General features: G+C 39.5%; 1 protein-coding gene across 1 annotated transcript in view; it reads right to left on the reverse strand.

Annotated features, from left to right (window-relative positions):
* Positions 1-609: 609 nt before the first annotated feature.
* The window catches only part of LOC122805246 (leucine-rich repeat flightless-interacting protein 2-like), an 803,415-nt gene continuing 776,600 nt past the window's right edge, over positions 610-27,424 (reverse strand). Inside the window, exons 8-10 of the mRNA XM_044075336.1 lie at positions 11,821-11,892; positions 7,406-7,478; positions 610-701 (exon numbers count right to left, since the gene is read on the reverse strand). Coding sequence (XP_043931271.1) covers positions 610-701; positions 7,406-7,478; positions 11,821-11,892 — 237 coding nt within the window. The remainder of the gene's footprint in view (positions 702-7,405; positions 7,479-11,820; positions 11,893-27,424) is intronic.

A 27,424-nucleotide genomic window follows, 5' to 3' on the forward strand; every position in this document is an offset into this window, starting at 1 on the left:
AATGACAGAATTACCTACAAAATTCTAGCTAGCTACGGTGCAGCCTACACCTAACTTCACAAATGCCATTACAACTCATTTTCCTAACAGCATGATGAAAGGATGCTGGTTCCATTTCGTCTGGCAACAACAGCAGTAACAGTGATTGGCAGCACATTTTGTGATCAATACTGCCTTTTCTTTAGTCATAAAACAACTGCTCATCTTTGACATCATACAGCCCAACATCATAATACCTACATTATAGGATACTGCGTATGAAATGCCTGATTTTGCAGATGGCTTGTGCACAGGTCTAACTATATACTACCTCATATGAAATGCTATGCCACAAGACATGAAAGCATCATAAGTGGTGCACTGGGTTGCAAGCTCAGCTTTGTTACTGTGGGTTCTATTCCCACACCAAGTAGATGCATTGCCGACACTGCAGAGCAGCATAATGGGGTGCTTACTGCATTCCTGTGTGTGCTGTCCTTATGATGAGATGTTAAACAGCATATATAGAAGCTCCTACAATCCCTATTCGAAAGAGTAGGGGGGCCTTTATTTAACACAACATGAAAACCTTTACTTACATATTTACAAACACACACTCACACTTTTTAACTACTGAACAATTTTACTTCCAACATTCACATTATTTTTCCCGCCTTTTCTTCCACAAAAAATCTTATGGCACACTAGCAAAAACCCATTTCCTATTAAAAAAAAAAATCAATGTTTAATTCCAAATAACCTATGTACCACATAAATTCTACCCTACTCGCACATTCTTTGTTCTTATAATCATAATCACATCTATATTGTTTATGTCATTAATATTCTCAAAAAAATTCTTTACACAAAATTTTCCAGAATTTCACCACTCTCTTATATTTCAAAAACATGCTCTTTTATTCTCCAGTCCCCTGGCCAAATTTTCCTAAACAAAAATATCACCTCGGGTCTCCCCTGAAAACAGATCATTAGGACTAACAGGTAGTTACGGTGAAATTTGCCTTTTCTGTTTAGCATCAATTTTTGGAAGAGTACTCCAGTACTGAAACTATTAAACAAGACTGGCAACAACTGTACAGTTTAAAGGAGAGTATAATGCTCCTTATGGCAGGTATTTTGAAAGTAATGCAAATGGAACAAAACCATGCAAATGACAAGTGCCAGAGTCTATTTGGGATGCTTTCCTTATCCAAGTGTTAATGTCTAATAGACAAGGAGGAAGTTTTTCTAAACTGATATGCAGATCTGACAAATTCACATCCAGAGACTTGGTAGAAGAAATTTAGCATCAGTGATCTGCTTAAAATTCTAAGTCCTGGAACTGATTCAGTCATTACTAACATCCACATATGCTTTCTGGTCATTACCTGGACATCAAGTCAAAAGCATTTGGACGTCATTGACATTGTCAAATTGCAAAGGAAAATTTGTGCACTGTATGTCTTTGGCTGTGGAGAAAAAATGTCAAGGTTGTCGTATCATACACACACAAAATGTTGTTTACCTTGGAATCCAGGATCTCAGTGTGGGGAAAGTGAAGTCTTGCAACATGTTCTCATGCCTATCAGTTTTTGTGAGCAGTGTATCTTGATGTGTGACGATAAGCAGCACTATGTTTGCCTTTCTGAATATCTACATGCATGACTTATCCTACACTGGGAGATGAATATGGCAAACTAAAAAAAATAAAAAAATAGTAAAATTTGGTACATTCGTTACATCTCACATTCAACATTGTGTGCATCAAAACTGTGGATTCTGTCATGCTATCATTATGATTCTGATTGTAAACCAGTAAAAACATTCAGTGTGTAGAGCTGAAATTTGCCCTTGCTGGTATGATTAATAAAGGCCGGAAGGTGAATATTTGGGATCAAGGCAGATTCAGAAATAACCTTAATTTAATAAAAGGGTAGGGTCCGAGACGGACTCTGATTTTTATGGAAAATTAGGTATGGGGTGTTATGGGGGGAGGGGAGAGTAGCTTTGATATTCTTCTTACCAAAGTAACTGCAACAAGGAATAAAGTTTCCATGACAGATAACTTAAACTGCAGGCTCACTGGAAGCCACAGTAATGGCCTGTAAAACCAAATTCAAATCCCACTGTGTAGAGGGATCCTTCACAGGAGGTCTAAGAAAAAAGGTCACTTTTAGAAAAACTCTGCAAACCTTTTGGAAGGCTAATGACGTCGAATTGAAGTCCAGGAGAATATTACATATGGCTCAGATGAAACTTCACTGGGAGTAACTAGATTAATTATCAGAGTTGCTAGAAACTAATGGAATGGAGAAATAAGGGCCAATAAGGGGCTTGTCCTTGATGCACTGTCTACAGTGAAAACCTCTTCCATTTATTTTTCTAAATGTTTCCAGTTGTATATTTTTATGAAACTCAAGAGAATCTGAGTAACTTTAGCAGAAAAGGATGAATTATTGGAATTGAAGAAACCATATGATTAGTTTCATGAGGATATGGCTGGATGAGGTTTGCTGGAGGAGTCAGACAAGAGATATGCTAGGGGACCACGCAAGCAGACCTGTTTTTGGATGTGAGGCCAGAACACGTGGATCCAAATTTGCTTTGGCCAAAAGGGAGTGATGAGAATAACTGATGCCTTGCAAAGTTTCACAGTGATACTTTCTGCAGGAATATTATCATGAGAGAAACAGAATGGAAGGCATTAATGATAATCATGTGGCCAAAACAGACCATATCATCCCTAGGTGTATGTCCCTGTCCCTGTGAATGGTTGAGTTCAAGGCAGCTGCTACATTTGGTATTGGTTGGATGGGCAAATCACAACACTGGCCCGAGCAGTGAAAAATCATCTGTGCTGCTGTCACACAAAGGGACTGCGCATGAAGCATCAAAATGCAATGACTGAGGCTATCCACTAGCAGGCTGGTCTAACCTAGAATAGGTGTTACTGTCAAAGTGCTGCAATTTCACCCACTGCCATACTTTCATTGCCTTTCAGCAAGGATGCATGATCTGGTTCTTCCTTGATTGCTCATGTACCATGCCACCCAGAAGCTGTCTGCGTGGCTCAAGATCACACCCTGGAAAAGGAAATCCTGTTGAGCCTGGAATGGTAGCAAAACCAACTTCATCTCCAAAACATTCATGTAAATACGAGTCTCTTGGTATAACCATGTCCCTTGGACTGTTCTCCCCTCAAGATGTTCCTAGACAGGTGGTGTCCATGACAACTGTAGATGATGGGAGGGATAAACTAAAGGGTCATCCTGCTGGGACTGAGAGTTACTGTATCCACTAGAGCTGATAACATCTCCAAAGTGATTTGAGACTTATGTGAAAGGTTAAAGGTTATAGGGACTGAAACTGCTCTACACTGAATGTCCATTGAAATGCTCTCGTGCAACACATGACATGTGGAACTAGTGGTATGGAATCAGCCAACATGCTTAACATCTGTAGCACCATGAAGGATGGAGGATAGGTCACCTAAAGAAGTTTGAATATGATGAATATGAGTGACAGAATTCTGTCATTTGGTAGTTTTGTGGTTTTGAAGGAAGTGCCCAGACAGCATTAGATATTTTGTACAGTCTATGATTCTCTTGTTGTGTCAACAAGCAGCCAACTGTTTACATATCTGAAATGGATGAAATCCTTTCAGCTGGGAATCAGCTGAGACTACTGACATGCACCTGCCAAACATTCAGGGGCCTGTGGGGAGTCCAAACAGCAAATGTTTAGAACTGGTAATCATGGCAGACATCTTCACTTCTTAGAGCAACTTATTTTTGTCTTTGGGACCAAACTATATAGTCCCATCATAAGGGGGGGGGGGGGTTTAACAAAGACACGTTCGTTTTCCACACAGTCAAAGAGACAAAGTCAAACATGATGTCTCATGGTAAAACTGGCACTTGCTGCCCAAGGCTCTCCATATACTACACTGTGACAGTCTCTCACAGCAATAATGTAACCAGCTGGGATTCAAGTTGATTCTTGCCGTCAGAGGTAAGAAATGATCTGACAGAGTCCGATGCTTTCTCAACCAGGTATCTCTGGAATCTTGTCATGTGGCTTACAATGTTTAACTCCCAGAGGTTCAAGGTTCCCAAGGCATAAGAGACTTAACAATATCATCATTGATCTCTTAAGAGGATGGACTATGAAGCTTTCCTCACAAAGTTCCTTCTTAGTGACTGCTGCCACAATAGAATCCACAAGAATGCCCTTAATACAATACAACTTATTCTTGAGAAGGCATAAAATGTTATTTGGTTTACATGGTACACATACACACACATGGCTCCTGTCATGTCCCTTCCATCACCATGTTGATAATTCAATTGGTATGAGGGATAACACAGGATGTAGAGGTGGTAACATGAACACCCAAAACACCACCTCCTCTTCTTGGGAAGGGAGGGCCTGTGGGCCAGGTATTCTTTTGCAGCATCAATTTCAAAACCTCTACAAATTTGGGGTCATCAAGAAGGGACTGGAGAGAACCTTTCCTTTCATCAAGGTCAGAGTCTGTAGTACTCTATAGTGTGTGATTCCACAGGGGACTGTCTCCTCTTCCACTGTGCACTTTCTGGGAAACTGAATTGGAGAGTTTGCAGACAGCACAGTTGTGTAGGTAAACTTAGAGAAACAGTGCATGTTTGCTTAGATCACTCCTGCAGTAGCTTAAGCTGTCTGGGCTATATCCTGCCAAGGATCTAACAGCCAGTATCCAAAGCAGTGGGACACGTTCAACACACCCTAACCACTGATGGGCTCAAGCAAATCTGCAGAAAATTAGAGGTTTTGGGTGCCAAACCTTTCAGAACATTTTTGCCACAGGCACATGGAGGCCTGATAAGATATATACCTGGCAAAAAAAAATGTCATAAGATAAAGGAGGGAATAGAAGGGGGAGTGGCTGCTATAACACTGATCTACTCTAAGATCTACTGCCATGGAAAGTTTATTTACACATCTGTACATGTTAATCTGTAAGGGAAAGATACTAGAAGTTTAGACAGACAGGGAGGAGAAGCCTGAGGACCCAGGAGCTTCTGGAGAATGATCTTAGCAAAATCTACTCTAGACCCGGAAAAGTAATCTAGTTTATAGTGGTTTGAGAAAGTATGCACAGAGAACCAAGATGCTGGTCACTAGATTACTTCTAAAAACCACCCCATTACAAGAGGCCAGTAAAGAAGCGACAACCTGACGAAATGCTCCCTAGCCCTGTCTGAAAGTGACTTACTATATTGGGAAAAACAAAGTAGTAGCATGAGACAACCACTTGGAAGTGGTCTGCTTTGACAACAGTGTTCTTTTTTTGCTTAACCTGACAGGAAATTAAGTGATCAGAATTTCTGAAGGTTTTACTTTTGTCAAGACAGTATCAGGCTCTCTGTGGACATCCAGTGTTTACAAAATTCCCCTCCCTTATTTTTAGGTCCTGGAAAGAAGACAGGGAGGAGGACAGCTTTGGTCAATGTAAACACTCAAACCACTTGCGCATAAAAAAGAAAGGGTATCCTTGAGATCAAATAATGAACAATGTGATAAGACTGACCCACCACAAGATCTTCTAACTTTGATGTACTTCAAGACGTCAGAGCAATAAGTAAATAAAGCAAGCAAAAGTGTTGAAGTGACCTAGGTTCAAGTGGAGATGAGAAACAACTGTATAAAAGATCACAGTCAGAAATTAGTATGCATGTGTAACACAAAAGTTGGAAATAACTATTCAAAAAAGCTTCTATGTATAATAGGTGGGAACAATACCTTTTTACCATAATGGCTACATTACCTTGGATCATAAATGGCCTTACAGGTACAGAAAAAAAAAATGAATGAGCAGAAATCAGCTTTCAGAAGGGAGCATTACTTGTAGATGGGCACTGGAACCTGATTTGCAATAGTGAAGATGCAATGGGGAGGGGGGCTAGAAATTAACAAAAGAAGGGAGCTTTCTGAAGAAAATATTTGGTATGGAAGATGTGAATTCAGAAGTACGAACTGACAGAATTTATGTATTACTTCCCAAGGTATTATAATGGGGCTAGACTTGACAGACATTATATTTCTCAGGAATGTTTGCATTTAACTGAAAGCATAGATACACATCCAATAACTATTTCAGATCATGTACCAATTAAAGACAAGTTAAAAACGTAGAGTAATGAAGCAGAAAAGCAAAACTGCAGCTTTCAAACCTACCCGTTAAAAAGAGGAATTTAAGGCATGAGTAGTCAAAATTATTTCAGCATTATTAGTTATATCTAGTGAGTGGGATAAAATGAAATGGAGTTTAAAAAACAGGGTAGAAATAAAAGAGAAATGTATGTTGCTCTTTTCTCTAGATGCTGCTACTGGGGTACATATATTTAACATTATGCCAAAACAGCTCTAAACATCTCTGCTACTCTATTTACAATTTCTGCAGTGAAATGCACAATGAACATTTAGAGCATCACTTTGTGCAAAGTATATCTTATTCTTCGCTGTACACTGCCATCACTGCTGCTTGTTGTAATGTGCTAATTTCCTTAACACTGAGTTTTGCTCTTTAGCTGGCTATTTCTCAACGCTTGTCCGCTAAACTGTACAAGGGAAGTCAGATTTTGACACCGTTTATAGTTTAGGACTCAAATACACTGTTTACATTAATGTTCAGTTTTAAATGACATTATGTTTTGTTAAACAGCTCTTAATGTTATCAGTTATCCTTCTAGGTTACCAAAATGGGTCCCATGTTTTGTACAAGTTGACAGTAATTTGCTAGGGATGTGTTTTGGTGATTTCCCTGTTTAGTTTGATGTCTTCTCCAGAACTTTAGACTGTTTATCTCTTCTCTTCCTTTCTAGCAACATACTGTACTTTTGCCTGGTCCCCTCTTGCTTTAATACATTCTCTCATTTTTTGTACCTTAATAATACTTATATACATTTGTAGAGCCTCTCACTGAATTATCACACTAAACATGGCTGGCCTGTTTACATGCTCCTTTATGATCACGCCTTCAACTTGCTGGCCCTTTTATCTCTTCACGAGACAGTTAGGGTTGGAGAAGTGTTTGGGAGCAGTGATTCATTGCTAGGTCAGCATAATATAATTTTAAAATCTTAGATATTCTGTAATAGGTGACATCCATAACACTACAGACTAGGAGATAATTCAAGTGCAGGGCAGAAGCTGCTCTGAAGTCCAACACAGTTCCATGAGTGAAAGGAAAAGTTAAACAGCAGCATTCAAAGAAATTTTCAATTTACCCCTCTCTGCCTCTTCACTGCTCTAAATACTTTAGGAAATAGTAGCAACTGTTTTTGTTTCCCCTCTCACAGAACTTCTGTATTAACCATCTCACAGAACTTCTGTATTAACCATGACGCAGTCAAGACTGCATGTACAGAAGGCATAAATTGCTTACCTGTGTTTTTATTGATGTAATCTCCCTCTGTGTGGGCTACTTTAATATTTAAGCAACCTCTAGAAGACAAGAGCTGCACACAACAGATGACGCAGTTGAAGCAGCAAACAGTAACAATTGAGTACTTTACATCCTAGAACAACCAAGGGACATCACTTCCTTTAATACTGATACCTCATGTCATCTGATCAAGTCCCTTGGGCTGTTTTGGGATGAAAGAGCACAAATAGATTTATTAAATTCTGTTTGCTGATTGCGATCCCGCTGTTTTCAGAGCATTACCTCTTGGTCTGGTTGGTTATTTGCCTTGTTTTGTAACACTCTTGCCATTTATTTGTGATCACTGCTTTCATCTTTAAGCATCCTTGAGCACCCAGTGGTACATCCATGCAGTTGTAATACTACCCATTCTGCAGGGTTTGCCATATTACTAGTTTACAGAGGTGTACCTTCACTTTTAGTTTCTGTTTTACAAGCCACAGCAAAACTCTGTCTCAGGTCATTTGTCTACCCTTGTTGGCCAGGCCTGGGTTTGAGAAGGCCCAGACTGATCATCTCCCACATGAGTGGGAGGTGTGGCCAGCTTCACTTCTACCTACCCCAATTCCCCATCCACCTCCCACAGCCACACAATGCCACTGCTCTCCTACCACTTTTTAATATCACAAATCTGATTAAAGACACAGCTACATAATGAAACACTTTCCATACATTCATCCACCCTACACCATCCATCACAATAACATTACATGCTTAAAACTATATTGCTCACTACCCAAACACATACGGCACGTATCAAGAACCCCCAACCTCGATACGGAATTCAACTGATCAACACAGCAGAACTAACCATTTTTCATTACTGCTAAGGGTGTGAATATTTTTCCCACCCACCTCTCAGACAAGCTTTGTGATTATTCCACCGCCTGGAAGAGTTGAAACAGAGTAGACATTAAAAGAGCAAAAAAATACTAGCTTACGTCCAGCTGCTATTAGATGTGCCAGAAGAGCCAGTTTTCTCCCACACCCAGCTGCTCCTACCTTACTGCTAAGGAGTACATTAATTACATTGTTTCTGTTCTATCTTTTAAGAAATTATCCTGTGTTCAGCTGAGCAGCTCTGCCTTGCAACCATTCTTCCATGGCACTTTTGAGATATGCACTGCATTTCAAACTGTATTGAGACATGAAGACAGAAATTACCCAAGTTCACAATTCTGACATACAAAACAAAACACCACTCACACACCACTCAGAGCTTTTGAATACAAATTGATGTGCAGTGAGGATCAGGAAATTTACCTTTTTCACCGCTGTATTGCTATCTGGAGTTGGAATATTTTGATAAAAACTCAAAGAATAAAAAATATTAAACAACAGATTTTGATTACCCTCCCGATCTTTCTCTAAACAAAACAAAAATACAGCTTCTAGGTACTTTCACCCATCACTCTTGCATCTCACTGGTTTCTCAAAAAAACACCAACAAACCCTACACACAATGCACCACACAATGCCATACCTTCACGTAATCTCTTTACTACTCCTCACCACGCGACTATCAAACTTGCATCTCTCGAAAGAGCAAATCACCCACCCATTCACACCCCCCATACACCACTTACAACAGCACCCTTACTTTCCATTTCACCATAAATATGCCCGCCAAATCCTTCCAACATCTTTAGCTACAAATATATAAAAATTAGCCTGAGAACAATACACCATCTCCTTATTTACAAATCCAAATCTAAATGGTATTGCCATCTCTATCACTCAGTCACTTGTTTGAAACACAACAGAGATGTTCATCCAAACCCAAGCCCTACTACTATTGTCACAAAGTGCATCAATATCCTAGATCTCTAAAGCCATAGTGGTTAGAGGAGGAATTTCTGGTGGAGTCCTTGGGGAAAAATGCCCATTTCCAGCAGGGACTGAATCTTGGGAATAAGTGGAGACACCTCTCGCCACAAGGAGCTGATCCACCAACCTCACGACTTAGACTACCGTCAGACTCCTAGAGGACCATACCCGACAACGCTGAAGGAGATTCTGGCCTCTCCAAAATGGGACTAGATATCTGCCCCATGAAAGGGTCTACTGAAGGAGAGGTTCTGGGATGCCAAGGAAGGAACCGGTTCCATAAATAATGTCTGCACCATAAATGGCACTGAAGAAAAGGCACTTTCAAAGGTCAGCACTAAGGTGGCCAGAGCTTCAAGTGGAGGTGCCGGGGTAGTCACTACTACCGGAGCCAATGGTGACGGTCCTGCAGATTTACTCAGATCTACCTTGGGTTCCGCAGAAACTGTGGGAACCTAAGGTTTTGACTTATGGGCCAGAGCTGAGGATGACATCAGCACCAAATGACCTCTCTTTTTTGAGGAAGATGAAAACAAGGCCTCTTCAAAGGATGTTTTTAATAAATCTTTTAGAATAACATTTTTTTTTCCTTTCAACTCAGGTGCAGTTGATAGAGGCTTCACAAATGCTGTACTGCAGTTTTAAGTGTACCGGGCCCAAGCAATACACACAAGAGATATGACCACTGGAGTTTGGCATTTTTCTGCCACAACTAGAACAGCATTTGAAACCAGCAGTTTCCTTGTTTTTATATGCCATATTGAAGACAAGGATTAATGGAAGGTACAGTCACGAAAAAAAAAAAAAAAAAAACACGCAGGCGCACACATGGGTCTGCTTTACAAGAACAAAATTTCACTTACTCAAAACTCAAGACAATGAGACGAAAAGGCAAACACAGCACCAACAGACATATATCCCATAACACCGACTTTCCACTGCATGTAGTAACCGCTTGGCCATCCTAAACAAAAACGTAAACAAAAAGCGCCCCCACACCTCCCCTAACTAAACATACCAACTCTGAGATTGCACTACTGCAGGGATAAGGGGTAAAGTTCAACAGGATGGCCAAGTGGTTACTTACCTGGAGTGGAAAGTTGGTGTTCCTAAACGTCAGTGCTGTGCAGTTGTCTGCCTTTTCGTCTTGGCGTTTTAAAAGGTGGGTAGGTGAATGTTCGGGTTTCTGAAGGGGACAAAAAAACACACACCAAAGAGAGAAGAAAGAGGAAGAAGGACAAGGCTACCAGTGATGGTATGCCAAAAACTACCAGAGGTAGGGGAAAGTGATAGCACTATCAGCAATGGTAGGACAGATAGCAAAAGGTATGAAGAAAGAGGGGAAAGAAGGGTTCCTATCAGCATTTCAAATGTTGAGATCGGCGAGTTTAATTTAATCGAACTGAAATGTTCGAAATCTCAGAAGAGCGAACTGACAGAATATCGATTTCTTTCCCAGGGAAAGAAATCAGTGGGCAGTCATTGGAGTTTGCTATTTCCTCCACTGTGGTGTGGTCTCGGAGTTGGGATTATTTAAGTCGGGGGGTGTGGGGTGCACAGCCCCCCACTTCTGTCAGTGTTTAAAGTATTGAAACATTTTTTTTTTTTTTTTTTTGCACGGAACACCGATTTCTTTCCCTGGGAAAGAAATCGATGTTCTGTCTGTTCACTGCTTTGACAATTTGAACATTTCAGTTCGATTAAATTGCATTCTGCGTTTTCAGCATTTGATATGCTGATATAGACCCGGATAGAACACTCACTCCAAACAAAAGGTAATATTAAGGGGGGAGAGAGAGAGAGAGAACGCTATAAGGGGTATACAAGTAAGTTAAGTGGGTAGGAGATTGAAGTTTTGAAAACAGAAATGGGATAAACAGTAAATTTGTACTTTGCTCAAACAGTTTGGCTGATGCGTCTTTATGATATGAGCAGCAAATGAGAAGGAGATTTTTGCCTTGCACGAGCTGTTGTAATGGCCAAGCCGATTCTGAGACTTAGAACAGAGTCCCATTTGTCCAGGATAAATTAAGACTGACATCAGATAAAAAAAAAAATAAAAAAAAATAAAAAAAAAAAATAAAAAAATGAAAAGGCAAAGATAGAATTCTTAACGGTCAGGAATCGATTTCAGAGACAAAATCATAAGAAAACCATTAGTAACTCAGCTTCCGAAGTAAAATGACAAACAGCATCTGTTGCCAGTGACAGAAAACTGCACCCCCCCCCCCAACTGAACTGTGAAGAGTCACATGACTGTTGCTTAATCCTTATCATAAAGAAAAAAAAGTGAAGTTTGGGTTCAAAAGCAAGTTGAAAGTATGACATTAAATATAGATCAAATACAGGACATCTGAGCTACACGAAGAACTTAACACTGGTTCCCAAAATTTAAAACTACTATTACTAAATGCAAAACTCTACAGATTGCTACTTTTCCAAGAGGACAACTAGAATATGTGTACAGCTCAAAGCATTAATTATTTAGTCCTTACTTAGGGACTTAGAAAAGAAAGCAGAAGACAACTAAACAAAACCTGCAAACAGACCTTAGTACATGGTGAAATGGAACTGCCACATACAAGGTTGCTGTAGTTCCTCTGGTCATGGTATAATCCCATCTGAAAGGAAAAAGGACAAAAGTATGCAGAGATGAATACACATTCCCAATTATGCCCATCAAAAAAGCTTTAAATGACTCACTTTTAAGAACCATGTCATGTTTATCTAGTATCCATTTTTGAAATTTTCTAACAAAATAGCTCCTGGCTTTCCAACATCTCAAAATGACCAAAAACATGAATGTGTCAAGAATTGGTCCCCATACCCTTTTAACCAATACTTTCCCCAAAACACATGAGAAACCTTCAAGGAGGAATAATCTGGTCTTGTGCAGGTAAAACATACAAAAAACTGGTACGAACTGAGAAAAATTTGGAAAAATGAGAGCAAAGGGAGGAGAATAAAATGGGGTAAGATGTCTTACTGGCAATTTTAGACTCACCTTGGCAACAAAATCTATAATACAAAGGGGAGTGGAGGGAGCTGCTACTGAAGCAGGGATCTACCATCAACATCTAATGTTAAGTTTACTTACACAACTGTACTATGTTCATGACATTAGATCACTGATGCAGTAGCCTAAGCAGCATAGGTAGAATACCGGCACTTAGAAAGATTGAGAGGAAGAATTAGGGTCCAGCAGCCCCTGGAGAATGGCATTAGCAGAGCTTGTCCTAGGACCTGGAAAAGGAATCTAGTTTGCAGTGCTTTGTAAAGCTATGTACAGTGGACCATGCTGCAGCCTCTAGAATACCTTTCAAAAATGCCAATGAAGAAGCCAAGGCCCTGGAAGAATGGGCCCTATCCTGCTTGCAAGTGACATGTTATGGCGAGAACAACAAAAGGAAATATCACGAGACAACTACTTGGAAATTGTGCTTTGACACAGTTTTTCTTAGGTTTATGAGAAATGAACAATCAGAGCTTCTAAAAATTTAAGTTCTGTCAAGAATACTGGAGTTATCTGTGGACATCAGATGTACGAAGAATCTCTCTGCCTTGTTTGTACATCACAGGAAAAAAAAAAACAAGAGATGGCTAGCTTAAACCAAAGTAACCTCGTAGAACACTTCAGGCATAAATGAAGGCTTTTTTTCTCAAGGAAATGCTTTTCTTATGCAAAAAAGGGAGGGGTAAACCATGACAAGAGCTTGCAACTCAGATACTCTTCTTGCAAAATTAAGAGAAAAAAGCAATGCTGTCTTAAAAGTTAAGATTGCTCAAAGCTGCAGTGAGTTAGGGCTTCTGCCCTTGCTCTGCTGTTTTCCAAAAAACTGCTGAGAGACTACAAAAGATAACTGCTTATTTTCAACAGTTTTCAGCACTTTTGATCAACTAAAACAATATTTCCTGCATATCTGTTTAAACTGTGCAGCTGTTTAGGCTTAGTGAATTGAATCCTTAACTCTGTTTTGATCTTGTATCACCACCCACCTGATCAAGTGTTGTTGTGGTCTTAAAGCTGGGTGGCTTTTTAAATGCCCACCTCTACTATAAATTTGATATTGGACACTCCTCCCAATCCCTTTGCAACAGCTCATTCTACTGAGTACAATGTGATTACAGCTGTGAAGGCGCACCCCTTTAGCTTCTTAAACTTGAATGATCTTCCGTCTCATCACTTTCTACTTTAAAAAAAAAAAAAAATTGTGCCTCTTCTTACTTCATTTTGCTGCTTGTGCTTGGGTGCAACTGCATTTAGTTTATCCCATTTGTTACAGCGCGTCAGTAGCCTCATTAAATTGATGACAGCATGCTACTGAATTGCTGTTTTATTTGCGCGTGTTTTTACTGTTGTGATTGTGAGCTCATTTATCACATTTGCCATGTTTTAATGCAATGTACTGACTAACTGCATTTCATTACTGTTTAACTATTTCATTGCTGCTTACTGCAATTCATTACTGTTTAATTGCATGTTACTGCATTTCATTGCAGTTTAACTGTATTTTGTAATACTGTGAGTTCTGTTTTTCTTTAAGTGGTTCGTGTGTGCTTTTTTGCGAGTTTTACTGTGTTCTTATACTTACACTGATTACCAGTCTGGATACAAGTTAGCTGCATCCAGAACTGTCTGTTTTTACCTTCTGAGTGTCTGGCAGCCATTTTATGTTGTAGGGGTCTACCTCCTCTGCCAGTGACAATAGCAGGGCTGCCTGGATCTCGTCTGCACAGGCTGGTAAAGAAAGCAAGGACTGCTACATTTCTGTATTACTAGAATCTTCTATTTTTTGTGGTATTTAAACCCTGTGTTTGAGCTAGTTTGGGCTTGTTTGCACGTCACACACTGCAGCGTTTTTATTCCTGCAAGGTATTCCAGCTACATATTTTACCTTAGTAGCACTTGTGTGATCACCTAGTAGTACTCCTCTTATTCCTTCCACCTTTCACCCCTTAGCTATCTTTGGCCTCTCTCCCTCAGATTATGACAAATATGGATGGACAATGTCCTACAGTTTCTCCTGCCAGTCTGGTTGATATAGGCATCATGAGAGTGTAGCAACTGCCTCATATACACAGACAATCCTCTTCTACTACCACCTATAAACACAATTTGTGAGAGATGCAATTACATTAAAAACCTAGAGTCTATGCTCTCTCCCTCATATATATATATATATATATATATATATATATATATATATATATATCATATATCTACCACTGAGAAGGCTGTCAACACAAACACCAAACCTCAACCACCACACACACCTACACAAAACACACCCACATATGCTGAGGTGCTCAACAAAAACATGCCCAAACAAAAGAGACCTCTGAGGCAAAATCATACGTGAACTCCACTGCCCACCACACCACAGATGGTCCATACACCAGTCTGTCACAGCCACTATGGCCTAAATATAAATCCAACATATAAGCCATGGGCGACTCTTTTGTGAGAGACACAGATGTGCCCCTTATCAGGCTGGATAAGGAGAAAGTCAGGGGTTAGTTTGTCAGGTGCCAGAATCAACCACATCACCCAGTCTCTCAACAGGTATTGGTATGACTGTCAGAATCATGTTGGCATGAATGACTTGAGATGTACCTCCCTGGACTATATGAAGAGAGACATGATCGAGCTCGCTGAATGTATCCCAGGCAGATATGTTCCTAGCCTTAAGCAGCATTTTACCATTACCCAGAATGATGCCTCAATACAAACAGAAAATTACTGATTTTAACAATTGGCTTAGTTTCTGGTGTCATTCCAAGTGCATCCAGTACCGGACAGCCTGGGAAGACAGGATCAACAGTTCACGATTCTTTGCCAGACATGGCCTGCATCAGTCTCCCTTGGGGTTCAGGCTTCTGGTCAAGGCTCTTGCCTCCCCCATAATGCCTTTTTTATGCAATGCCACAAGGTCAAAACTAACATGAAAATTTCATCAAAATGCAAATTAAAGGTCCCTCTGTTAACTGTTAGGAGTGTAAACATGAAACTGCACTCATTGCAAGCATTCCTAACCCTAGAAGATGCTGACATTTGTGCAGTCACAGAAACATGGCTCAAAGCTGCAGAGAGCACTCCAGCCATACCAAGTTACTCATCCTATCATACATTCAGACCCCAAACCGTGGGCAGCAAAACAAAAGGAGGTGGAGTTGCAATTTATGTTAGAGACAAACACCTCCAGCCTGGTCAAACAGTATGACGCACTCGAGAGTGCAGTTAACCATTGACAGGACCCTTATTCAAATCATAGCTAGCTACAGGCTCCCAACTTTGACTCAAGATGCCCACTCTACCTATCTGGACCTCTTCAACTCTATCAAGATTCAGCCCTTTACCCTGATCCTGGGTGACTAGCAATCCAACTGCAGACAGGAAGAACTACTCAAGCCAAAACACAAATGCCCAGAGATTCCATGACTTTGTCAATGGAAATACCTTGGACCAGCTGGTTGACACCCCCACAAGAGGTGAAATGTTGGACTTGGTATTACCCAACATAAGTAACCACTGCAGCAACCCTACAGTGTCATCCTCACTGGTAAGATCTGACCACAAAGCCATCACTTTTGAAGTCACCATCTCCCCCCACCCTCCCCAAGCTAGGGTCAAACAATTGTTCCAAAGCTGATTACAACCTCCTGAGGGAAGGTATAAACAGCTTCACAGCCCCTCCCATCATAGGAACTGGCACACATGCCCAAACCTACACCAAAGTACTATAGAAGCATTTATATAACTACATGGAATCAGGAATACCAGACAGGACAAAATCATCCTACTCAATGAAGAGTAAACCTGTCTGGTGGACATCTGCAATAACTTCTATAATAAAAGGAAAAAAAATTGCTGCAAGAGCTTAGCCTGAACAAGCAAATAAGAGTGCTAGTGAAATCTTCCAAAGCAAACAGAGTCCAAACTGGCCACATCTACTAAAGGCCTTTGTCACATATGTCCACAATCTCAAAGGAAGCACCCAGATCTGCTTAGAACTGGTAGTCAAAACACAACAAACGCTATAGATACAGCCAACCTGCTGGTAGACAGGTTCAGTGAAAACTTCACCCCTCTGTCCTCCATCAATAAATTAGGACTTTGCCACATTGCCAGCAGGTGCCCCCCCTCCCCTCATCGCTAGGGGAGCAAGTCATCACTGTCCTCTCAAAGGCAAAAAAATACAGCCTCCAAGGGACCCAACATTGCATAAATTATTCAATTCCTGCCCAGTTTTTTTTAAACACCACCTTTATTAAACCATCACTTATGACATAAGCAATCATACATTTATATAAATGAAAACAAATCATACTGACATAATCCTAGTCACAAGAATTTTACATTACAAACCACAGTAACACTCCCAGTTGCATCACTTATAATCTACCCAATCTTTCTCACTCAAGCATTACATAGCTCATTAAAGTCCTGGTGGCTTTTAGGCCTCATTCCTCCCTTGTATGTATTGTTCTCACAATTCCCATTTTTCCAATGTAGTTTGCTTCTTCCCTTTTCTAAAGATCTCAATTCCAGTTGCTTTACCTGTTGCTACTTTCACCAGTATAGTTGGTTTACATTTTGATTTCTGTTTTCTAGTTACTGCTTTTTTGGCAATCATCATAATTAGACACAGCAAGTCCTTACCATGTCCAGGCAATTCCGATTCTGTATCACAGCTCAGAAAAATCCCCCTCGTCAGACCAATCTGCCCACCAAGAATCTCTGACAGTGCATCCCACAGGAAATAAGTCCACCAACTCACCACATGCCCAGAAAATACGTTCCCAATTGTGTCCTTCTTCCCCTTCACACCGCCAACATTTATGGTCTACCTGAAAAAAATTCTCTGGAGTCTACTAGACATATAAAAACATTTATGTAAACATTTCCAAGCAAGAATCCTAATCTTCTAGATTTTGCTGCATATTTGGGAGATGTACACAAATCCTCCAAGTGTTTTTTTGTGAATTACTTATCCAATCTCTCTTCCCAATCCTTTCTAACCTCCTCTGATTGATTCTTAAAGTTACCGTGTAATATTATATATGCCCTACTAATTATTCCTTTTTTAATGGCAGCTTCTGTTCTGTGTTCTATTAAAAATTCTACCAGTGCTGGTCTTTGGGATCACCCTATTTCTTTCTCTTTCAACATAATCTGACATCAATCCCTGATAGGGAAGGCAATCTCTAACCTGCAGTCCAAATCAATTCTTGGCATCTTCCCATTCTATCATCTTTCCTTCTCTAGGTATTTGCTCCCAATATCCTGGTTCCTTTGCCAGTTTTCTCCAATAAATTCCAGCCCCCTCTTGCGTATTGTCTATATCTCTAATTGCAGTCATCCCTTTCAGCATTATCTCCTTTCTCCACTCCTATGTTGGTTTAGTTCTTAGAATACTTTGCTACTTTAGGGATAAAATATTCTGCACAATTACTCTCCTTAAAGGCCTGCAGACAAAATCCCAGTCTCTCCTTGTTTCTTGAACTTACCCAGTGTTTCATCAATATCCCTTTCCACTTAAAATTAGCTTTCTGATTGTGCTATGTATAGGAGTCTTGATTGTGTAGCTCTGAAATACCCCTTCCAATTGGGTAATCCCAATCCATCCTGTTGTACTGGAAGAATCAGCTTATCCCACTTGACACTTGCCACCTCCCCCTTCCAGATGAAGTCCTTCAGCTCTAATCGCTACCTACAACTTATCCTCTGGTTGATAAAAATATGCCTGACCTGTGTATAAGACTACATGGAATAAACATTTAAGCTGTCTTGTATCTTACTATCCATATAACCAAGCTTCTATTTTCTAAGTTTTTGTATTAGCTTTTGTTTAGTCTCTTCCCAGATAACATAAGCTGCCACACTAGAATAATTTTTAATCCATACTCCTAAATATTTTATTTTATTATGTCCCCATAAATATTGGTACTCCTTAACAGTTCATGTGTGTGTACATAACTTACCGCTATTGCCTTTCTTTTAGCTTCACTAATTTTGTACCCTGAAAGGATCTTAAACTGTATCAAAATGTTCCACAACACTGCAAAGACTTTCTGATTTTGTCAGGTACAAAAAATAATCTGTATACCGTCACAAAACCACACTATCAGTTTTGGCATTACATTTGCCATTCTTTTAGCCATTATAGACACAAACACTTTATAATCATAATTTAGCACTGAAATGGGCCTGTATGAAGCTGGATCTGATGGATTAACCACAGGGAGGACCAACAGCCAAGTTCACTCTGTGAAACACTAACAGCTCTAATAGCTCCAAATATGTTCCTTGAAGCTACTCAACAGAAATAATGCTGTAAGGTATTATGCTAACTTATCTTAGCCTACCCTTTTATACTTAGTGTCTTACTATACAGCAGATGCATTTTGCTATTCTTATGTCTAGATCATCCCTTAATTGAACCTTATTCACTGTAACTGCAGAGGTTTTTTTTAAATTACATAAATTTCTCACTAACAGCCACTATACAAAAAGCTTTTAATGAATGCAAAACAATATTAATGAAAAAGAGAACTGCATGTTTTGATTACTGTGGAGCTATTCTCTCCAAACTACTGCTGATGGAGGTCTCGTAAAACCCAGACAGACATTTTCCAGGTAAGCAAAGAGAAATAATTAAATAGGTGAATTTAACAGATTTATACACTTATATTTACAGTATGACAGGATACATACATTTAAGATAAAGGTTAGAAATGTGCAATTGCTCCAACAGAAATGCAGAGTGACAATTTAATGAAAGATTAAGACTATGTGAAATCAACAGGTTTGCAGGAAGAAATAGTAAGGAAAGCAAGTACAATGGAGCTGTGGGCTAAATTCACAGTATTCATAGAAGTCAAGGCAATTTAATCGTATAACCATGAATGCCTTTTCAAAAGCTACCATAACAGGCAACCCTTTTCAAGGAAGGCTAGCTCATTAGTTTCAGTGTACACTTAAGGGTACCTATCCAGTCATCCAGGTTCTATCTGAAGAATGAAATGTTCTTGCAAAACAGCTCCACTTCCAAAATGGTGTCTGCGACCAGAAGTTCTTGACTGACTGTGCCCGCAATGCATCTCTAGACAAATTCCTCCTCTTCCTGTTGCCGCTCCTGGATCTGTCCGGTCCTGTATGTTTCCTTATGGGTAGAGGTAGTTGGGGAAAAAAACTGCTGATCCACTTGTAAATGCATGGAACTTGCAAGAAGTTCTGGTCGCAGATCAACTACACATGTTAATATATAACTTGTCACAGTACATGGTGAATGAGGATGAAAAGAAAGTGTTAAGCAAAGGAATGACATTTGTTCCAGCAACTCACAGCAACATTTGTGACACCATTTTGGAAGTGAAGCTGTTTTGCAGGAATATTATGTTAAAATTGATGTATTCTAATAGTAATGAGCAAGCTACTACATTTAAGAAACTGAGTGTTTATGTTCCTCATTTAAATCTGCTGTTGGAAGCTTTTATCAAAACATGTGAAAGATTTACATGCAATGCATACTGATAAAGGTAGGAAAGCAAAACAATTTTTCAACTTGACTACATTGGAACATAAAGCCATTGAAACATTAAGCAATAATGAACATCATATAATTTGTCCAGCAGATAAGGGAGGGGCACTGGTGATCCTGGATAGGAGTTATTACATTGATAAAATGAATAGTATGCTTTCTGACTCTGATACATATGATAAAAATTGATATGCGTACTATATGCAAGATAAGCAGTACAAATTCAGATGATTTATAGGATATTTTCAACAGTTCTTTGATCTCTAAAGAACTGTGATTATTTAATTGTAAATCTTCCTGTTATCCCTATAATTAAAGGAGTACCTAAAGTTCACAAATCTATGGTAGAACCCCCCCCCCCCTTAGGCCTACAGTATCTGGAAGAGGATGGCTCACTGAGCCTATGTCTATATATGTTGAAAAAAACATGAGACCTGTCAGACAAATCTAAAGTCATTTTAAAAGATTCTAAAGATTTTTAACTACTTTATTTGAACATATAGAATAGCACCCTTTACCTGCTGAATTCATTTTTGTGAAGTTAGATGTCTGTTCTTTGTTCACAGTAATACCGAATTATCAGGGAGTGACTTGTATTAAACAGTACCTATCTAAACACATTGAATACTCATCTAGACATACAGACCTGTTATACATGATGGCAGGGAGCATATTAGAAAACAATGTTTTCATATTTAATGAAAAGTATTTTCTGCAGAAACAGGGGGTGGCCATGGGTACCTCATGTGCTATCTCATATGCCAACATGGTTATGGCACAATGGGAGGGAGACCGTCCTGAATGGCCACAACACTTTTTTTCCACATTTATACTACAAATGTTTTTTGGATGGCATTTATTTTGATTTGGCAAGGAGATAATACTCTAGATGAGTTTTTGGTGTATTTAGAACACGACTGACTTTCTTAAATTCACCATGCAGAAATCTAATGAGAAAATATATATATATATTTTTTTTGAACATACATATACATCTTGAAACAGGTATCATTAAAACTAAAATACATAGGAAAAAATGTTGGACTAATAATCTATTAGAAAGATCTAGCATGCACCCTCCACATGTATTTGAGAATGTGACTCAGGCGCAATTTCTGCAGTCTTCCTTCCTTACTAGTGATGACCAACATCTAGATAGTGTTTCTCAAGGGGTTACAACTCACTTAATAATAGGATATTCATCAGATTTATGTGAAAAATATGCCACCAATGTTAAGAAGGCGAGGGAAGGGAAAGGCAAACCTCACTTCTCCAAACCACGCAGTAGGGTACCCCCCAACCACTGAGGTAGCAAATGTCAACAGGTTGACTTTAACATGTACTTCAGACAACAGGCATATTATTGTGCTGCGGTGGTGCTGCGGTAACGTTATCGCCTCACAGTAAAACGCTGTCCGGTTCGATTCTCAGCTAGTGCGTCTTCTGCGTGGTGACGTGTGAATGGCCGTACCTTCGTTGAAGGTTGTGCGTCAGGCTGGCAACTCGGTACGTAAAAATCTATATGCCAATCATTAGCGGACCGGAGTTCCACTGTGGCGACCCCTAACCGGGAAAAGCAGAAAGACACAACAACTACTGAACATATTATGAATTGACGCATCTTACTATCAGATGAACACATACGAGTTGGTACCCACGAGTAGCTTATAAAAACAGCAAATCCTTGAAACAGAAATTATGCTACAATGAATCGAGGCAACGAGTACAAAATATTTTTCAGAGGAAGGGAACTTATAGCTGTAGAAATTGCGATGCGTGTCAATACATGCTCAATGATGACACATTTATACACCCAGATACAGGGAAGGAATACAAGATGAGGTTTTATGTGGATTGTTACACGCATAGTGTCGTTTACGTTGCTATCTGCAAGGAATGCTACAGTTTTTGTATAGGAAAAACAAACAGAACGTTGAGGAAGAGTACGTGGCCATGAATATAAAATTAAGAAACAAGATCTTAAAGTGGCCACGGCCAAACATGTACATTACACTAACACTGCAAATAGTTTTCGTTTTCTAGTATTACAACGGTTGAATGACAATATGAGATTGGGGAACAAGGTGAACAAAACAGAAGACAAGCAAAAATGGATTATTAGGTTACAAGCTGACAGGAAACATGGTTTAAATGAGTGTGGTTGCTTGAAAACTTTTCTAGAAGATAGACCACTTATTAGGTAATTACCTGCATTTATTTAGATACATTTACCATAAACAATACATGCACTGATATTTATTCATATTAATATCATTCTTATGTCAATGTACATTGCTTTTAGGTATTACATTTTTATAGTTCATATACATGTTTTTAAAAAATTCATTACTGATTTATGTTATTAATATTATACATATACATTGCCAAGAAATGTTAATGTATTTAGATATCACACACAGTACATTTGTAAAAGTGGTGTCTGTTGCTTTAAAACATTTAGCTCCAAATTCAAATGCTCTCAACCATCTTGGTATACAAGGTACATCACATGTTGCTGTATTAATTATCTGAGGAAGTCTGTACTGTTCTAGACGAAAGTGCTTATATATTTTTAAAGTATATGGACAAAGTCAGATTTTATTTACTTATTTGGTTGCCTTTCATTGTCTTACTCTGTGGGAAGCTTGCTTGCCTAGTTGGAGTTTGTAATTGTTGTTATCCTATGCCACTTAAAAAAGGTGTAAAAATTCCATAGGACCCTTGCCAAATTTCAAGTATGAATACAACTTGAGTCTCCCTTGAAAAGAGAGCAGAGGCCTAATCTGGCCAACAGAGAGTAAGTAAATAAAATATGTGATATAGGGGGAACAGTCAAACGCTGGTATCCAGGTCTGTAAATACACCTCCATTTAATACTGGAATATTGCCCATAATATATGTAGCGGGTAGAGGTTCCGTGCCAAATGAAATAATACTACAGCTTTCTGCATTTGTTCCAACAACGGCAAGTTATTTTCTGAAGAGTATAGGTGACTTACAGGGGTCTTGTAAATAACACCCTAGTTCTTAGTTTTGAGTGAAAATATAAAGAAATGCCAAAAAGGTGAGGTCCTAGTACAGATCCCATGGGAGCTCAGCTAAGCATCTCTCACATTTTCAGTTGGGGCACCTATCACATGAACTATGCGGGTCCTGTCTTAGACGGTTTGTCATCCACTTTACCACATAAAGCTCTATATTTGAAGCATTAAGCTTGTTTACAAAGCAAGCATGGAGCACAGAGTCAAAAGTTAGTCCAGTTCAAGATACTCTGCTTGTACAGCACAGAAACATTTAACAGCTTATGTGTTAACTAGATTTAATAGACAAGATCTCCCTTTGACAAGCCAAAATGTCAAGGGTCTAACCTGAAGAGCTTTTTCATAGCCAAATGGATGAGATCAGTTATGAAACACTCTACAGCTTTGCAGACTAAGCTTTAAAGCTGCTAGATCTTTAAGAACAGGAATCCATGTTAGCTTTATAAACACCTTTATTAAAGTATCACCCCAAGACATAAGCATACAGATCCACCAGATCAAACAACTTTTTTTCCATTTACACACATTACACGATTTCCTTATTTGTAAAAATAGTCTTAGTCCAACATTACATAAATCACTCAATTCCTGCCATCTCCTAAAATCCACTCCTGCTTCTCCTGATTATTCTGCATGCATTATTCCTACGAATTCCATTTATAGATTCATAGTGAACTATCAAGCCTTCAAGCACTGCCATTAAGCACAACTTTAAGCCTAGCCAATTACCCTTTTTGTGGTCAAAATATCCTAGCCCATTTGATTATAGATTGGTCATACCCATCCCATGGTCAATAATTATCTATTACCCCTAATAAAAATAACTGGGATCATACCACAGAAAATTTGAGGGCATTTAAGAGCTGCTGTTATACATACATTAGTAGTTCAGGGGGCAGTTCTGGTGTAAATTTTTTGTTTTCCATCCACAGATCTAAGTTTTGTTTGAATATTTAAACAGATGAACTCTGTTTTGTGTCTGAGGAATTTGTTCCATAGCAGCTTTATTTTCGGAGATAAACTTGTCCCTCCAAACCTTTCTGCTGATGCTCCACAGGAGTTTTACATTCCTAGACAGAGTATTAATGATGCCATTTGACATGCAGATGTGCAGTAAATCCATCAGTAATGGATAAGAAGATACCTTGTGTGGTTAACAAAAGCCATCTGCTAGCAGTCTGCATGACAAAGTAAAGTGACAGCCTTGAGTTGGTCCATGTGGGAAATGCTGTTTAGGCCTTGTATCCTTTTAGTACGGTATCTCTGGGGTAATCCAGTTGTCTGGATAGATACATGCCAAAGGGGGCATTATATTCAATGATTAGCCTAATAAGAGCTTAGTAAAGGGAGGGGGTCAACAACACAACCATACACAATCTCTTTGTTTATAAGCTGTGCAATTTAGGAGGACTTTATTACAACAGACATATTGCTCAAAGGTTAGGTTACTGTCAGCTTAAGTTCCCAAATTCCAAACAACTGGGTCAGCTCTTAGGGGTGTACTCTCAATGTGATAGCCCCTGGGGTAAATGCCTTCTCAAAGAATAGAATGAGATTTTTTTTTTTTTTTTTTTTGGTATTAGCTTCAATCCATTATTTTGGAAACAGATATTTACCTGAGACAGACATTTGGGGATTCAATGAGTAATCCTAGTCTGCAGTTTTCTGAAAACATGATCAGCCACATCCCTTTAGTTCTGGCTTTTACTTCAGAAAAGTAAATGCCAAACTGCAGAGGATCCAGTATAGAAACCTGGGGACTGGCCTCTGAAGAGGTAACTTCCCTATTTTGGTTATCTGCATCCTATTAGCTAATTGGCAATCCAAATGGTAATGCAGTTCATTCCCAGTTTATTTACCTTTAATACTGTGCCCGAGTGAGAAACTGTGTCCAGAGCTTTGGCCAGGTTACAGTATGTGGTGTGTACAGGTTTGCCTTTATCCATTGCTTTGGTGACTTTCAAAATCCACCATGTTGAATAAGCATGACCTGCCTCTGACGAATCTAAACTGAGAAGAGTCCAGTACTTGGCGATTGCCTATGTTCTGAGTGATTAATTCCACAATAAGTCTTTCCATGACGTTGCATACGAGACTGGTCAGACTTATGGGTCTAATTGCCTGGGTCTGTGGAAAGTCTTCCTTTATTCAGGGGGAATGACTGCAACTTTTCTCCATTCACTTGGTACAAAACTTGCATGGAGGCATACACTGAACAGTGATAAGCGTGTGGCTAAATTATGTTTCATGCTATTTAAGATGCATACAGGGATGTTGTGAGGATCCATCAATGCAGTATTTTAGCTGATGACAGCACTTTCATTATTTGGTCTATAGCTGTGTAGTTTAGCTCACATAAGAAAATGGTACTGGGTTTAATACAGAGTGGTTCTTGTTCCTGTAGATAAGCACTGTGGCTTTATTTTGTCATAGGAGGAGTTGTACAACTAGCTATTATATGGCACAGGAACTTTGTGATGGTTATTCGGACACAAAGCTCTGTTACACCATGCTGCTTTAACAACCTCGATAAGAGTCTCTTCTGAAGATTTAAACACCTACACCTTTTTCCTCTCCTGCACAGTAGCTGGTCTAAATGTGTAGAAGGCGTTACAGCCTTGCACAACTGGAGAGCTCTCCACTGTTTTAAACCATGCCTCAGTCACTACCCAGGCATCAGTGTATTCCAGGAACAGTAAGGCTCTTAGCATTTATAGGTAATTCGCTCCTTCCCTTTTTCAGTATTCTTCTTCCAGTTTTATTTATTTTATAATGTTACATACTTCATACACAGTTGATTTTAATTTCCATTTTCTAATAATGGCTTTTTTGGAAGCCAACAGAATTAAACTTAATAAGGCCTTATTATGTCTAAGCAAATCATATCCTGTGTCCCAGCTCAAAAGAATAATTTCCTTAGTTACAGCCATTTGCTCTTCCAAAATTTGACAGTACACTATAGGGATTTTCTTTAAACTGGCCAACTCATTACACTCCCCAAAAATGTTCCCAATTCATAGGTGTTTAATTTTAAATCCTTGCTATGCATACCTAAACTCTGACAAGTTCTGGTACCCTTGATAAGTCGGGGCTTGGGAGATGAAACATTTACAAGCAGGGGCCAGGGAGATTAATCATTTATAGGCTGCGTCCATTATTGAGACAGGTGCCAAATCAGGGATGAATTTCCTGTTTCAGATCCAATTGCTGAAGTTCACTGGAGTTAAGGAGGAACTCTGTTTCACATGGGTGTTCCAGAGAAAGGGCAGTCTCTAGAATACATACCTGTCCCTCCAGCAGGTCCTATTTACATCACAGGCAAGGTTCAAGTCTTTAGAACAGGTAATTCTACTTTGGTTTGTTTTGCAAATATACAAGAGGTCCATCAAAGTGCCTTATACGCCAGACAGAGATCTCCACTCAACAGCACACAGGAGATGGATTACAGGGATATGGGCCTTGAGGCGGTCTGCCTAAGCCAGGTTACTAATGCCCTGTACTCTTAGTGACGAACCTCTGTGGATGCTCCAATAGTTGGATATGCCGGGTTAGGAACATACCAAAGGGGGGCACTGTACTCAATGATGGGATTGATAGAATGATTTACTCACTAATGTTGGCATGTGATGGTCAAAGGCTAGATTACAGTCTGTGTGCTCCTAGTCCCTGGCTACTTACTGGGTCAACTCTTAGGTGTGTGTTGTCAATATGGTTGGTACCAGGGGTGGATGACTTCCCGAAGAATACTATTAAGCATTTCTGGGCATTTATTTATTTAATGTTTGCTGACTGGGAAAGTCCGACTTGGCACATGCCTATTTTCAGCAGAGGCCCAGGGGAAAGCTCCAAAAAAATTAAAGACTGGTACAAACAACAAAAAAGCTCATACAGTAGTGGCACATAAAAGGACTATAAGATATAGAGATATTCAAGAAATGACAGAACAGTTTACTAAACCAGAGAAGAATGGTGGAAGGTAGAAAGTCATACTTATGTAAACAAAGTAAAATAACTAAAACAGAAATAAATAATTAGGTTTAGTCCATGGCTCTGAGCTCCAGTTGTCTGTGAGCCCTTCCTGGAAAACATGTGGATTGGTGGGGAATTCACTTGCAGCTCCTAATTTGCAATAATCTCAAATTTAGTCAAAGGCCACTGACATTGGCCTTGACTTCCGAAAAGTAAATGCCACAAAGCTGTGGAGCCAGAACCAATCCCTGAGGGACTCTGCTTGCTACTGGCCTCTTTGAATAGGTGGACTCCCGAATTCTAACTTCTTGGGTGCTGTCTGTGAGGCAGCTGGCTATCCACTGGGTGACAATGGGTTGTACCGAACCTCCTGAGTTTGTCAACAATGCCCAAAGTGGGGTACTGTTTCAAATGGTTTGGCTAGATGATGGTAAGCAGTGTGAACCATTTTGCTGTCAACCACTGCTTTGCAGACCTCCTTAAGTCTACCAGGTTGAGTAGGCATGATCTGCCTTTGCTGAAACCAAACTGGGTTGGATCAAATGTCTGGAGATTTCTTATGTCACTGCTGATCTACCATGATAATTCTTTCCAAGGCTTTG

The sequence above is a fragment of the Protopterus annectens genome, chromosome 6.part1 (genome assembly GCF_019279795.1).
Source record: "Protopterus annectens isolate FY-2018-M chromosome 6.part1, PAN1.0, whole genome shotgun sequence".
Lineage (NCBI taxonomy): Eukaryota > Metazoa > Chordata > Ceratodontiformes > Protopteridae > Protopterus > Protopterus annectens.